This window comes from Vicia villosa, linkage group LG2 (genome assembly GCF_029867415.1).
Source record: "Vicia villosa cultivar HV-30 ecotype Madison, WI linkage group LG2, Vvil1.0, whole genome shotgun sequence".
In the NCBI taxonomy this organism is placed as follows: domain Eukaryota; kingdom Viridiplantae; phylum Streptophyta; class Magnoliopsida; order Fabales; family Fabaceae; genus Vicia; species Vicia villosa.
Window position 1 is genome coordinate 180,622,552 of NC_081181.1, and position 14,049 is coordinate 180,636,600.

Genomic DNA, 14,049 nt, shown 5'->3' on the forward strand with positions numbered 1-14,049 from the left:
AAAAAAAGGAATGGTTAAAATTGGGTTAATAAATAAAAACTGTATTATATAAAAAAAATCGTGTATATCCCAAATCCCATATAACATGATTAATAATTAACAATTAAAAATGGAGTAATTAGGAATTAACAAATTAAATAATTAAAAAATAATTAGAGATAGTTATAGAAATATTACTATTAATAGTCATTTTTAAAATAGTAAGCATTCTAATAAGATGGCAAATGACAAACTTGTTAAAGAACTCATCTTGCTTTAATATATTCTATGATTCTTTCAAATCATCATAATATTTTAAAATTAATTGTAAGACATGATTAATTGATGAATTTATCGTGTAAGTGCACTATCTTTAATCTTAGAAACATTTTTTAATTTCAAAATATTAAAAAAATACACTTTCAATAAAGCTACTTTCCCTATAAAAGGTTATAAAATTGAAAAAATTATTAATGACACTTGTGAGCAAATCATTTCGGAGATAAGCCCTTAGAATTCTGCATTGATGTCTACACAAATAAACTGAATTTCCATTCAATAAAGTTTGCTTCCATAATCCCCAAAAGGCAACAATTTTACAATTTAACAAAAACAAAGATAAGAAAAGAAAACTAATGAAATAAAAATGAATAAGGAACAAAATAAACTATAAAAAAATTCTCAATCTCCAACATGAGTTCAGATATACACACATCTGAAAAAATACAAATTTTATAATGTCTAAAAATATATTTTCAAACAACTTATGTCATTCAAAAATACAATTCTCACTTCTTAACTAGAATCATCATTAGAGACAGAAGAGGTCCAATACTTTTTGACAGCAAATAAAAGTTTCTCCCTTTCAAGAGGTCCATCTTCATGATCCACAATTTGACTCTCCCAATCTAAGCCATTGATTATGCTTTTTACTTTGACCAATATATCAACATCATCTCTAATTATTATACTTCCTTCTGGTCTAAGAATCCTATCCATCTCTAACAATATGTCTTCCAATTCACATCTAATAACCAGAAAGATAAATCATTACTCGGGTCAAAAGATTTTTTTCCAAAAGTTTTGAAAGTGTACAAGACAGGCTATGATACAGGTTTCAAAATTTATTAGAGTTTTTTTTAATAGGTAAAATTTATTAGAGTTAAACCGTATTTAAATAGGCATCATAAAATATTTGTTAATACACTGATAGTGTAAAATTTTTTATACTGTCAATTAATCACCACCATGTATCTAATTAAAACACAATTTTATTTTTAAAATAGTGAAATGACATGATAGATATTAGAATTTTGATTGATTGTATGTAATATTCATTTATACTGACAGTACACTACCATTACAATATATATATATATATATATATATATATATATATATATATATATATATATATATATATATATATATATATATATATATACACCCTCCGGTCACATTTATAAGCAAAAAAAATGGTTTTCACGATTATTAAGAAATTCAATAAAGTGTAGTTAACTTTTTAGATTTTGGAGAAAACATTGATTAAATTTACTATAATATCCTCTTTATTAAATTTAATGAAGTATTGGAAAATGAAATATAGGGGTATCTTAGGAATTACAGCATTAAATGATTTAGTAATAATTGATTTTTGCTTATAATAGTGACCAAGAATTAGACCATTAATTTTGCTTATAATAGTGACCGGAGGGTGTATATATATATATATATATATATATATATATATATATATATATATATATATATATATATATATATATATATATATATATATATATATATATATATATATATATATATATATATATATATATATATATATATATATATATATTATATATATATATATATATATATATATATATATATATATATATATATATATATATATATTATAGTTGTTCAATATATTCTTCTATTAGTCAATAATATAATATATATGATCTATATATAAACTATAGATGACTTATTCATTATATTTGAAAAATAAATCATATAAATAAATAAATAAATGCATACCTGTTATTATAAAGGCTAAACACAGAATCAGCATGAATTAAGTCATAAGTTCTAGGATAAGTAGACATAGCTTCACACCTGCAAATAAACAATTAACTTTCAATCTCTTTTAAAAATCCAAAAAAAAACATTAATTTAAAAAAACAAACACTTCACTAACCAATTATGATACAATCCAATCAACCCTCTTTCATAAACTGCTCCAAGAGTATCAACTTTAGCTTGAATTGGAACAACATTCATAACCCAAACTGGATATTTAACCAGTGAAGCTGCAAATCCACCCAAATAAGCATTCATGTCTAATAAATTGCGGTATCTACCAGGTTTTCCAAGTTGATTGTTAACTTTTTTGTAATATGATACTCTTTTGTTCCATAGTTGGTTGTCTTTTGAGAATGTTTGTGGTGTGACACTTTTTATGGTCCCTTTTGAAATCCTTGGTGGAGTTGATTTTAATCTTTGAGGCCAATTGTTTAATGCTCCACCTGATGTTTCTTCTTTGTTGGACACTTCAGGGAGTGGATTCAAACATGTTTGCATGTTTGTGTACCTAAAAAAACGCAATAAAAAAATAAATATTTTTCTCTGCAGATAGACGAAGTGATAATAACAATTAGAAAATAACAATCCTAAGTAACAGGATTCGAACCCTAATGATGATGTTCGAATTAACAATATCGTGGTGAATAAAATTTAAACACAAGATATGATAGAAAAATGAGGCACATACCAAGCTTTATCAGGGTTATTATCCTCTTGGCAAAAAGGCCTATTTTGTGTGCAATCAAAATGGTTTTTGGGCTTTTGCCAAATAGCAATATCATCTTTTTCAACTATTTTGTTCCAACAAAGGCTTTTAGCAACGTTCTCAATTTTGGTCTGTTCATCATTCAAATCTTCTTTTGTTCTTTCCCATCCTTTCCAATATTTCTTCCATCGAATTGGTGGTCCGGATAAAATCCAATACCCACCAGGGCGTAGGATTCTATCAATTTCATTTAGATAAAGTCCATCTGAAAAAATCAACACAAATTTGGTTCTGAATAAATTAAAATAATTCGATTCATTTCAAGTATTTTTTACTATAGTTCGATTCAATTCAGTTCCGTTATGCCTCAATCAGGAGAGTTGAGTGAGAGTAGCAAACCATATTCAGGCCATGGAATGAGGCATCTAGAACAATGTGCCATGTCAAAAGCTCTAGAAGGAAAAGGCAATCTCTTTGAGGCTAAGACACCAATAATAGCAGGAACACCTCTTTCAAGAGCAAACTGAACTTGAGCTTCATGAGTATCTCTTGGTGCAATTGAAACTGTTAATATGTCACGTGATAAAAGATATGCACCCCAACTAGCAACCTGAAATACATATTATTATTATTATTATTAAACTCAAATCTTATTATCAATAAATAATAATTATCTTAATAGTTATGTTTAGTTACATGTAGTTTTTGGTTAATGCTTTGTAATAAATTAGTTAAGATTGATTAAGTAATCATAATCTTATATAAAGTAGTAGGAGTATATATTTATTTTTGGGTTTTTCTAGGTTGAATTACAAAATAATTCAATCATGTTTTATTTTATTTTTCTCTATCTCATCATTATTTTTCTCCTTATTAATGACAAAGAATAAAGCTTATAACATGAACATCATTGTAGGGATGGATCGAATCTTTTATGGAACCCTTTAATCATATGACCAGCACGTGCATTTAATACAATTTTTTTTATAATTCATGAAATGTAATTTATGGACATCGAGACACTAAAATGTCTAAAGTTTTTTTTATCGATTTATATATAAGTATATCATAAGTTTAGAAAATGACCTAGATGTATAGTCAATGATCTAGATGCCCATATTTCCTGGAAAAACAGCTACCTAGCCCCGGTCCATTCCTATTGTAGTCACTTGCACGAGACAGGATTTTTTTATTTTAGTGATATTCTTGTCATTAAACTTAACATTAATTGTGGGGTTAAATTATGATACTAGGTATAGGAATAATGTTAAATTTATCATAGCGAATCTCTAGGCATTGCTGAAATGCAAAAATAGTGTCAGAAATCTTCCATTTTTATATCCTTTCATGAATGGCCCAATCTGATCAGCAAAGGGTAGGGGTGGCAAAGCGGGCGGCCCGCCCCGTTTAGGCCCACCCCATTTAAGCCCGTCCAAAAGTGGGGTGGGGCGGGGCGGGCCTACTTAGGTGACCGAGCTCAAAAGTCATGCCCGCCCCGTTTACTAACGAGTTGGCGGGTTGGCGGGCCGGCCCGCCAATTTTTATATATTTTTCTGTTTTACAATTTGATTTACCACATAATTTACAAAAAAAAATAATTATAACCAAAAAGGTCGATATATTTTTTTAGAAAACGCACAATATAACTTCAACATATCTTAAGTCCAAACAGTTCAAAAAAAATAAAACAAATAAAGATCAATTATAACAAAAAAAATGAAATAAACTCAACCACAATAAAAAAGCGTATCAAAATAAATAAATAAATAAATAAATAATACATATCACTTAATCCTATTTAAAAACTAACTACTAAAAAACCAAATTAAGAATTTACATAAAACAGACAGTGATAACAATTACACCGCATAATACATCACGGTGCATAAAATATCAACACCTAACTTTCTCACTAATGAGTAATTACTTCATATAAACTTTTATATTAAGCGATTCCTTAATAGTTAAATCCAAAATTTGTCACACTTATAGACTCATCAAATCCCTCTTTTTCTTAAAATCAACATCGATTTCTAAAGAAAACATGTGAGCTAATGTATTACCAACTTAATAATTATGCATGTTATACAACTGTTCTTTTATTTCAAGCTTTTCCAATCAACACATGTATTAGAAAGTTATAGAAAGAACGTTACAATTATAATTCAATTTGTATGTATAATAATTTAGAATACAATTCAATCAATATAATTCTAAGAGAAGAGTGATATTTTTATAGTTAAACTTATTTTAATTCTAAATAAAAAAATATTTTTTTTAACAAAAAGCCCGCGGGCAAAACCCGCCCCGCCCCGCCTCGGCCCGGTTTTTTAGGCGGGGCGGGCCAACTTAAGGTACCGAGCCGAAAACCTCAGCCCAGCCCGCCCAAAATGGCGGGTCAAACGGGCCGACCCGGCGGGCCTGACCCGTTTTGCCACCCCTAGCAAAGGGCACATACAGATACCATTATGCAAATGTATTGACTATTTTTATATCACAAAATAGTAATAATGTAACAAACAAACAAAAAAAAATCAACAATTTATAGCTTACATATAAGTCATCTAATATCAATTTTTTAAGGCTTAAATGCACCTTTGGTCCTTGTAAGTTAGCGAGTTTTTACTTTTCGTCCTGTAAGTTTTTTTTGTTGGTATGAGTCCTTATATCTTACTTTTTTGCTTGTGGTTTAGTCCCTAAAGCCAAAATCCGCAGGAAAATCTGCAGGTTTTCCTGCGGATTTTGATTTTAGGGACTAAAACAAACGCGAAAGTGACATATAGGGACTCATACCCAAAAAAAAACTTACAGAGACGAAAATCAAAAACTCGCTAACTTACAGGAACCAAGGGTGCATTTAAGCAATTTTTTAAACAATACTTTTACATGTAAATCATTCATCCCAGGAAATTTATTAAAGGATCGTGTTAACATGTGTATTAAGAATACTAATTATAAATTTCTTTAAAAGAATACTAAATGCAAAATCAGAAAAATATACAAAAAAAATATTACTCTATTATACTGAATTCTACCTATAAAATTATTGGTTTAGAGTGTGATAAAGAAAAATGATGAAATGGGATAATATCTATTTTAAAATAATATTAAATTAGAAATGATCTAAAAAATATTAGGTAAAAATATAATTGAAAAAAGTAATTAATATTATATTGAGAATAGTCAATCATTTTAAAATATTTTTATTAATTCAGATAGCTTTTTATAGTAAAAAACATTATTTTTTATTAATATATTACTTTTAACACTGTAAAATCAATATTTTTAATTTTACATGTATATAATTATAAAGAGAAAATGGATAGTGCACTGCCAATGTAAATGATTTTTACACTGTTAATTAATGAAAATTATGTATTACGTCAAGTCAGACAGTAAATTTTAAAATACTTATATAATTTAACATTTTAAAATATTTTAATTACATATCTGTGCAAAACTTCTTCACACTGAAAATACACTACCATTAAACTTAATTATAAATACAAAATACATTATGAAATAATTTATTGACAATAGAGTAAATAAAAAAGCAAATGAGTAATGAAAAAAAAAGTAAGACAGTGATTTACACTTATTTTGGGCCCATTGATTAAAAGCATGAATTGACTAGAAAATTGTTTGAGAGAAAAGAACAAATTACTACATACCCCATGACAATAATATCCCAAAAGCCTACCCCATACAAAGACAAAACACCCTATCAATTTCCATTTTTGGAACCTTACGCCAGCCATATGCCATGTTCATATTCCCTATTTCATAGGAAAGGAGATACTATATCATTCCTTAAGTTCATACTATAAACAAAATAAACCCTACTTTGGTTCATATAAAAAAAAAAACTTCCTTGGGTTCATATCAACCAAAAAAACCTTCCTCAGTTAGTACTACTACTAAAAATGTAAGGCTACTATTTACACACAAAAAATACTACTCGTTGTGGCTTTATTTATAAGTAAAAAAAATTTTTAGGTTTATTAAATAATAAATATATCTGATTTATTATATAAATCAGATACATTCATTACTCAATGAATATTAAAAATAAATCTTTACTTATAAATACGGCCGGAGGAAGTATTCTTTAAAAATCTTTTTTAAATGTAGATATAATAGAAAAACATTCATAATATGTGCAAAATTTTGTTATAAATGCAAAAATCATCTTTTTAGTCCTAGAAGTATGTGAAAGCGAATTGAAAGTTGTGGCTAAAAATAATATGAACAGATCATTCTTATCCTAAAAGTAAAATGTAGGGGTGTAATCGGATCGGTTTGGACCGGTTTTTGGTCGAAAAAAGGTCCAAACCGATGATATCTTCATTGGTTTGGTTTGGTCGGTTTTTAACAATTTTTAAATATAGAACCAAACCAAACTAACCGGTTTGGTTCGGTTTGGTTTGATTTGGTTGATCGGTTTACATTGTTTTTAAAAATTATATTCATCAGTGTATTCTCTACTATCATGTTTTTCAATGTATTTTATGCTATTTTTTTAAAATAATATATTTCATGCAATTTATTTTATGCTCTATTTTTCAAACAAATGACAAGTTTCTCTTAATTCATATGAAACAATGTTATGATTTGCGTTGCATCAATAAGTTCAATATCAATTGTTGAAATTGAAATTTGACAGCTTAACAAATAGAACACAATAAAACACATATCAATTAACATGTTTCACAACTCAAACACACATCAAAACTATTTTATCACAACGAACAAGACTAGAAGGAATTTTATTGAAGAGGAAACAAAAGGTAAATAAAATTATGTATGAAAATTAATGAAGATAACTTTAACACGAAAAAAGGCGACCATAACATATAAGAAAAACCGTAGAGAGCAGCAGTTGTGGCAGCCAGCGAGAGCAGCAATTTAGTGAAAAAAAGTTTTTGTGATTTATAGTGTCTACTTTCTATGTTTTGGAGTTTGGTTCTAGATTTGTGTTTTTTTGAAAGGAAATGTAAACAAAGATGGCGAATGATTGAACCGATACAAAATTTGGGCTTAATTATGGGTGGAATTAAAGATTAAAGCGTAATTATATTCATTGGTTCGGTTCATCGGTTTGGCGGTTCCTATAAACTAAAACTGAGAACCGAACCAAACTACATCAGTTTTCATTGGTTTGGTTCGGTTTTAGAACCGAACCAGAAGATTTCGGTTTTATTTCGGTTTGGTTTGGTTTGGATTGTCGGTTTAATTGGTTTTTTCCGATCCGCTTACACCCCTAAATGTACCACTAGATTAAAATCTTACGAAAAAAATATAAAGACAACGACAAAAGAAATAGATACGTTAACCTTCAAGACAAAAATGTCAACTTTCACTCCAATTTTGTTACTTAATAAAGTACTAGTTTCTTTCATCTAAAATACAAAAACAACACTATTGAACGTACTTATAATTAGCAGTAAAAATAAATTAATTTTAAATTAAATTAATTCTGATTAAAAATGAATTAAAGATAAATTAATTTATAATTGAATATGTATTTTTACAAAAATAAATTTAAAAATAAATGAAGGTTGAAAAAAAAGAAAATGCTTACCCCACAGCCAGTATCAACAGCGGTTCGAACAGAACCATCTTTAAGATTGATAAGCTTTCCAATATCATCGATATACTTATCAGCACCATCTGGGAACATGGTACCACCACCAGGAAAACGGAATCTGTCACCGTCAAAACGGATCCAGTTTTGAACTGCTTTCTCCACCGTTAAATGACGGTAAGGTACATTTGCATACCATGCCATGTCTCTACTTGTGGGCCATGGGAATGGGTTTTTGTAACCCTTGGGTGCTGGAACACGACATTTTAGTATTTCGTTTTTCTTTGGACAGTGTCGTTCGCGGTAAATCATTCTGTCGCGCGTGTGTTTTAGGGAGCGTGCGCGGTCTTCGCAGGGGGTGTAGTCTGTTAGGGAGGGGGTGCAGGATGGGTAATGGTTGGAGGAGGTGGAGGATGTGGTGGAGGAGGATATTGGGTCTGATAGGTTGTGGTGTGGGAAGAAATCTAGGTTGGTTGTTTTTTGGTTTTGGTTTTGGTTTTGGTTTGTTGTTGGGTTGTTTTGGAGACATTGAGGTTTGGTGATTTTTGTGGTTGTTGTTGTTGTGGTGGTGTTGTTTTGGTATGAACCTAAAAGGTAGGAAATGATGCAAAGAAGAGCTAGGAGAGAATAGAGATTTGTTTTTTTGCAGTTGAAAAAGGAGGTGGATTTGTTGGGTTTGAAGGGTTTGGGGGAGGTGCTGTTAGCACTTGGCATGGTGGAGTTTGAGGAAGTGCTTGTGGGAGTTTGAGGAAGATGAGTTTTGAGGAGTTTTATGATGATTATGTTATGTGTTTAAGGAAATGGTTGTGGGAGGAGAATCTAAGAAAGGATGGGATGGGACCTGATTTTGGGAGAAAGGGAAATGTGAGTGTTTCCCTAATGGGCCAATGAGTTTGCTTGTTACTATGGTATTGAATAATTTTAGTGTTGGTAGTATTTTATTGGCATGATAGAGTACATTGAAGAGGGGTAAAAACAGAGGGGAACTAGTAATTGCTTATTTACGTATTGTCTACCCTTTCCATACATTCTTCTTGTTTGGATATAAAGATGATAAGATGTTGGTTGTTTGTTGGTTGATATTTATTCAACCACAAAATTGCATTTACCAGTGCACTTCAAATAATTTGAGTACTTAAGTTAGTTTTAGATTAGGTCAATTTTAGATAAACAATTTAGAGTGTATTTGGTTTTATGATTATGAAATCGATTTTGAATGAATCTATTTTGCAAAAATTATTCGGATTAAAAGTGAGTTTAAAATAAAGTGATTTATGTTTTAATGTTTTTATATAAAAACGAGTTGAGCAATAAATCTAAGTTTAAGAATTACTTTAAAATCTAAAGCTTTAAATTTTAATGTGAAGTGAAATCAATTCTAGAGATGAAAGAAATGTATTTATATATAGAGTTATGGCAACAAAAAAAAAAAGTCTCTTCATCTCATAAAAATGTTGTAATTAGATTATGTACGATTCTTATTTCATACAACATCAAAGAAAGCGTGAGATGTAGAAAATAAACACCAGTAATCCTCACATGCTTATGATAGGAAGTGATGTGCTTAGGGCACTCGAATGCCGTCATAGAATTGTGGCTTCATCCTGACCTTTGGTTGTGACTTTTGATTTTCCATTGAATCCCCGTCGTTGATCTTGATGCCCTTATGCATATAAATAGGAAATTTAAAGATGGTTTTCACTTTTCTAACATTTTTTTGTCTTTGAGATTGATTCCCTTCTTCTACTTGTGATTCTCGTGATCATTGTTTAGACTTTTTGGATTTCAAGTTCTTTATTTTTACTCACCTTGATCCTCATATCTTCAAAACTTGTATTAAAACATAAGATACTTGCCTCTTAACCTTTTCTTTTCTCTGATTCACATTAGCTCTTATGTTATGGTCAACTTAGGAAACCCATAAACCCTTTTTATCGACCTTAGCAGTGATTTATAAATTAGTGATGTTTCTTCCCGAATTGAGACCAAGGTGATAAATCTATAAGTGATGGAACCAGATACGTCAAACCCAAGGGTGTTTATCTTATAAAATAGAGAGCTCTCTCATACTAAGCTACATATGAAGGAGGTTGACTTTGATGATTCTTTTAATTTTGACACAAAAGAGCTCGCATTATGTTGTTGTATGAGGTTGAATAAGCTCATCATGAGCCTTTTGGAGCCTATTATTCCTAGGCTTGGAGTTGTTGAATATTGTGTGACAATTTTAGTCTGGAGGGATAAATCGATGGTAGAAGAGAAAGTTAATAGTGATATGACGATGAAAAAAACTGACGTTGGAACAAAATAATCTGAAGAAAAGTTAGGATATGAGTTATGTTGCGATTGATTGAATGATTCTAGTTAAAACATGTGGATTTTAGTGCCAATGAGGTTCTTCAATTATTAGTGAGAATTCGATTTGTGTTGTCTTGAAGCATTTGAATTATTGACCGAACATCAGGAGCAGGAAAGATGTTTCAGTGAGCAGCTGATCAAGTTACCTTAGATCTTACAATTAGATAAGATAGTGGAAAGAGGATGCGAGAAGATTAACAGTCTTTAAAACGGTTAATTGTAACAATTATGGTGATCAGAGCTGTTAATAAAAACGGTTGCGGCAGCACAGCTAGGAATATAAGAGAAAATTGATGGAAAAAAAATCGTGAAATCAGAAAACAGTGCCTACAGTTGGCGCCGTTATTTTGTATTAGAATATATAATGTTTGAGATGTAGAAGATGACCATAATGGAAATGCTTATGGTTGGTGGTTGAGGTATTTAATGATCAAAAGGGAAGAATATATGTAAAGTTATCACTCCAATGTTCAAGTCAATGTTTATATGACGTTAAACTAAGCAATATGAATGAGAATAATACTCGAGGATAACTTAAATTTACGCTTATATAATGGCGATGGCTAAAATCGGCATGGTTAATCCAACTTGAATTGCTGAGGGTCGTTAGATATAATAAGTGGTAAAGATGAGGATGGTGGTGTGCTCTAATATTGTGCTTTAAAGTGGAAATACAAATGTTCATTAGTCAACGTAGTGTTGTGTAATTGATCAAATTTTATTGGGCAATTGATCAGACGAAACAATTCTTATATATATATATATATATATATATATATATATATATATATATATATATATATATATATATATGAGGAGGGATCAAATTACACCCGAAGAGTTACACCATGAGTTACACTCGTTCAATAACTACATCTCGAATTAATATTTTATAAATTCAACCGTTGGATTGAAACATAATATCATATAGATCATACCTATAAAGTTCTAATTAATTATAGTCAACGGAGTGGATAAGTAGAGAGAAAATAATAAATAAAAATATAATAATAAAAAATAAAAAATGTTGTATAAATATTTTAAATTGAAAATTATTTTAAAAAATAAGACACGGAAAAATCATGTTTTAGCGGGCGGATAGTTTGATAATTATCTACAAATATTTCTATTATTCATTAAGAGTATTGTTTGAAAATTTTATGGAAATAAGCTCAAACTAACTAATATTTACCGATAATTCTCAATATAACCATGTTTTATAAAATCAAGTAAAGTGGAGGTGCCAATTTTTTTAGTAACATGTGAATTTTTCTACAAATTTGAATTTACTTGTGAATAGATTTTTAAGTTTTTTGTATATAGATAATTTCGAAAATAATTCGCAAATAAATCTACATGTCCTATCAAATTTGCAAGTAATTGGAAAAAATATTGGAGGCGTCAATCTATTTTTTTATTAAAAAAACATGATTCTATTAAAAATTATGAAAACATATTGGTTAGTGTCATATTAAAACTTAGAAATTTGATTATTTGCATAAAATTTCCGAATTGCTATATTAAGAGTGTATCCCCTACATACTATACTATTAATGACATTCTTTTTCGTTACATATCACATCACACTTGCTATTCAAGTGTGTGTTTTTTTTTCTAACTTTCTTCATTCTATAAAGGAAAAATAAACCATTAGCATCAAGTTTCAAAAGTCTGATTCTCTCTATCCAAATGCATCTTCTCGGACCCATGATTTCCCCAAAATTGAACACACAAGGGATGGTCACTTTGACCCATCTCCATTCATACCAAATGAAGTTGTCGTTTTAAAAGGTGGAGGCCAGTATTATTAGGTTGAGGAGCTGGAACATCTTGCTATAAGGTCGGCAAGGCAGGAAGAAAACAAATAGAGTTTCTCATAATAGATTAATGATTAAAAAGGTGATTTGATGCATACATACATTAATAATTTACACAAATTATAGATTTTTTCGTGGAATATGATTTGATTGTATTTAGTTTCTATATAATGAGTAAAAATAGTAGTTGAAAAATTAGCATAAGTTGTTCAAATTATTGCCATACAAACACAATTAATAGCAATTTGGGTGTTAGTCAAAGGGGGTGAAGATAGCTACTTGTATATTATTGCATCATTTATAAAATATTTAGGTTTATTGCACTTTTTGTCATTCCATTTTAATTTTTTTATGTTTTAGTTCTTCTATTTTAAAACTTAATTTTTTGGTTTTCTATTTTAGAATTTTGCATTTTTTTTAGTCATTCCAACTGACGTTTTTATTTAATACGTGGCACTACTAATGTAAACAAAAATTGGCATGTCACAAAATTAAAATGAATAATTGGTTTTAAAATTAAATTTTATGAAACATAAGCATTTTTTTCATTATTGTGGTGTGAATCACACCTCTCAAAATTCAAAAGTGCTCTTAGAAATTTTCAGATATTCTTCTCTAAACACATCATAAATTATTTTTGCCAAAATTTGGTTCGAAGATGCATTTGCAAATATTTTTGAGGTGTATTTGAAGATGCATCTTTGAAAATATCTTTAATCCATTTTCCAAGCGTTTTTCAATGAGAATTATCATTTATTCATTCAGTGAAATTTTTGAAAACGCATCTACGAAAATGGTAAGTCTGAAATTAGATATATCACCACCTTGAATGATCATCTCTCACATACTTCGTTCATCCTCCATAACCCAAAATCCTTAAAAAAACTTTCATTCTCAATCAACTTTTCGACTCAATATCTTCATTCTTGTGTTTTTTTTCACATCAAATAGAGCAAAAGACGTTGCAATTTAAAGTAAACTTCACTCATTTCATCCCTCATTGTTTGCATTAATATTGTTTTTTAGCAGAAAAAATTTACATTGAATCCGGAGATGCATCTTTGAATTCACCTATTATACGTTTCGGAGATGCATCTCCAAATTTGTATGTTCCTGTAATTTTTTCAACCGTTTTTCTGTTTTGGTTCGAATTAGATATGGTACACCCGAATATGTTTCCTAAAGTTGTTGTAAGTGATGATGCAATACCTGATGAAGTGAAGGACGGTGTTAAATCAGATGAGGTGAAGGACAGTGTTAGACCAGTTGAAGTCGAGATAGATGTTGGTCAATAATTTACAAATGAAAAATTATTTATTTTTCGTGAACATATGCTTGAATGGTTCTGCATGATGGCCGGAAAATTGGGGTTTGGCATTGTAATCAGAAGGTCTGACAATGGTTCTAGCCGAAGAAAAACATTTGCAATCATGTTAGAACACAAATTCAAAGATAACACCCTCTATTCACAGTTGGTTGACAACATATCTCGGGCGGGATTTAATTTCAATTTTCAT

General features: G+C 29.6%; 1 protein-coding gene across 1 annotated transcript; it reads right to left on the minus strand.

Annotated features, from left to right (window-relative positions):
- Nucleotides 1-620: 620 nt before the first annotated feature.
- On the minus strand, nucleotides 621-9,267 carry LOC131653153 (probable methyltransferase PMT16). The gene is made up of 6 exons (XM_058923232.1): nucleotides 8,355-9,267; nucleotides 3,173-3,383; nucleotides 2,756-3,038; nucleotides 2,183-2,575; nucleotides 2,023-2,100; nucleotides 621-1,006 (listed from the first exon to the last, which is right to left on the minus strand). Exons 1-6 carry the CDS (start codon nucleotides 9,069-9,071, stop codon nucleotides 775-777), a joined length of 1,914 nt encoding a protein of 637 aa, XP_058779215.1. The 5' UTR covers nucleotides 9,072-9,267; the 3' UTR covers nucleotides 621-774.
- Nucleotides 9,268-14,049: the final 4,782 nt, after the last annotated feature.

What these genes read in the sequence shown, in the direction of transcription:
- LOC131653153 (XM_058923232.1), bottom strand. Translation starts at nt 9,071, where the DNA reads ATGCCAAGTGCTAACAGCACCTCCCCCAAACCCTTCAAACCCAACAAA. An exon ending in CTGTTGATACTGGCTGTGGG is followed by an intron (nt 3,384 to 8,354) that starts GTAAGCATTTTC and finishes TATGTATTTCAG; the next exon opens with GTTGCTAGTTGGGGTGCATA. An exon ending in CATTCCATGGCCTGAATATG is followed by an intron (nt 3,039 to 3,172) that starts GTTTGCTACTCT and finishes TGATTTTTTCAG; the next exon opens with ATGGACTTTATCTAAATGAA.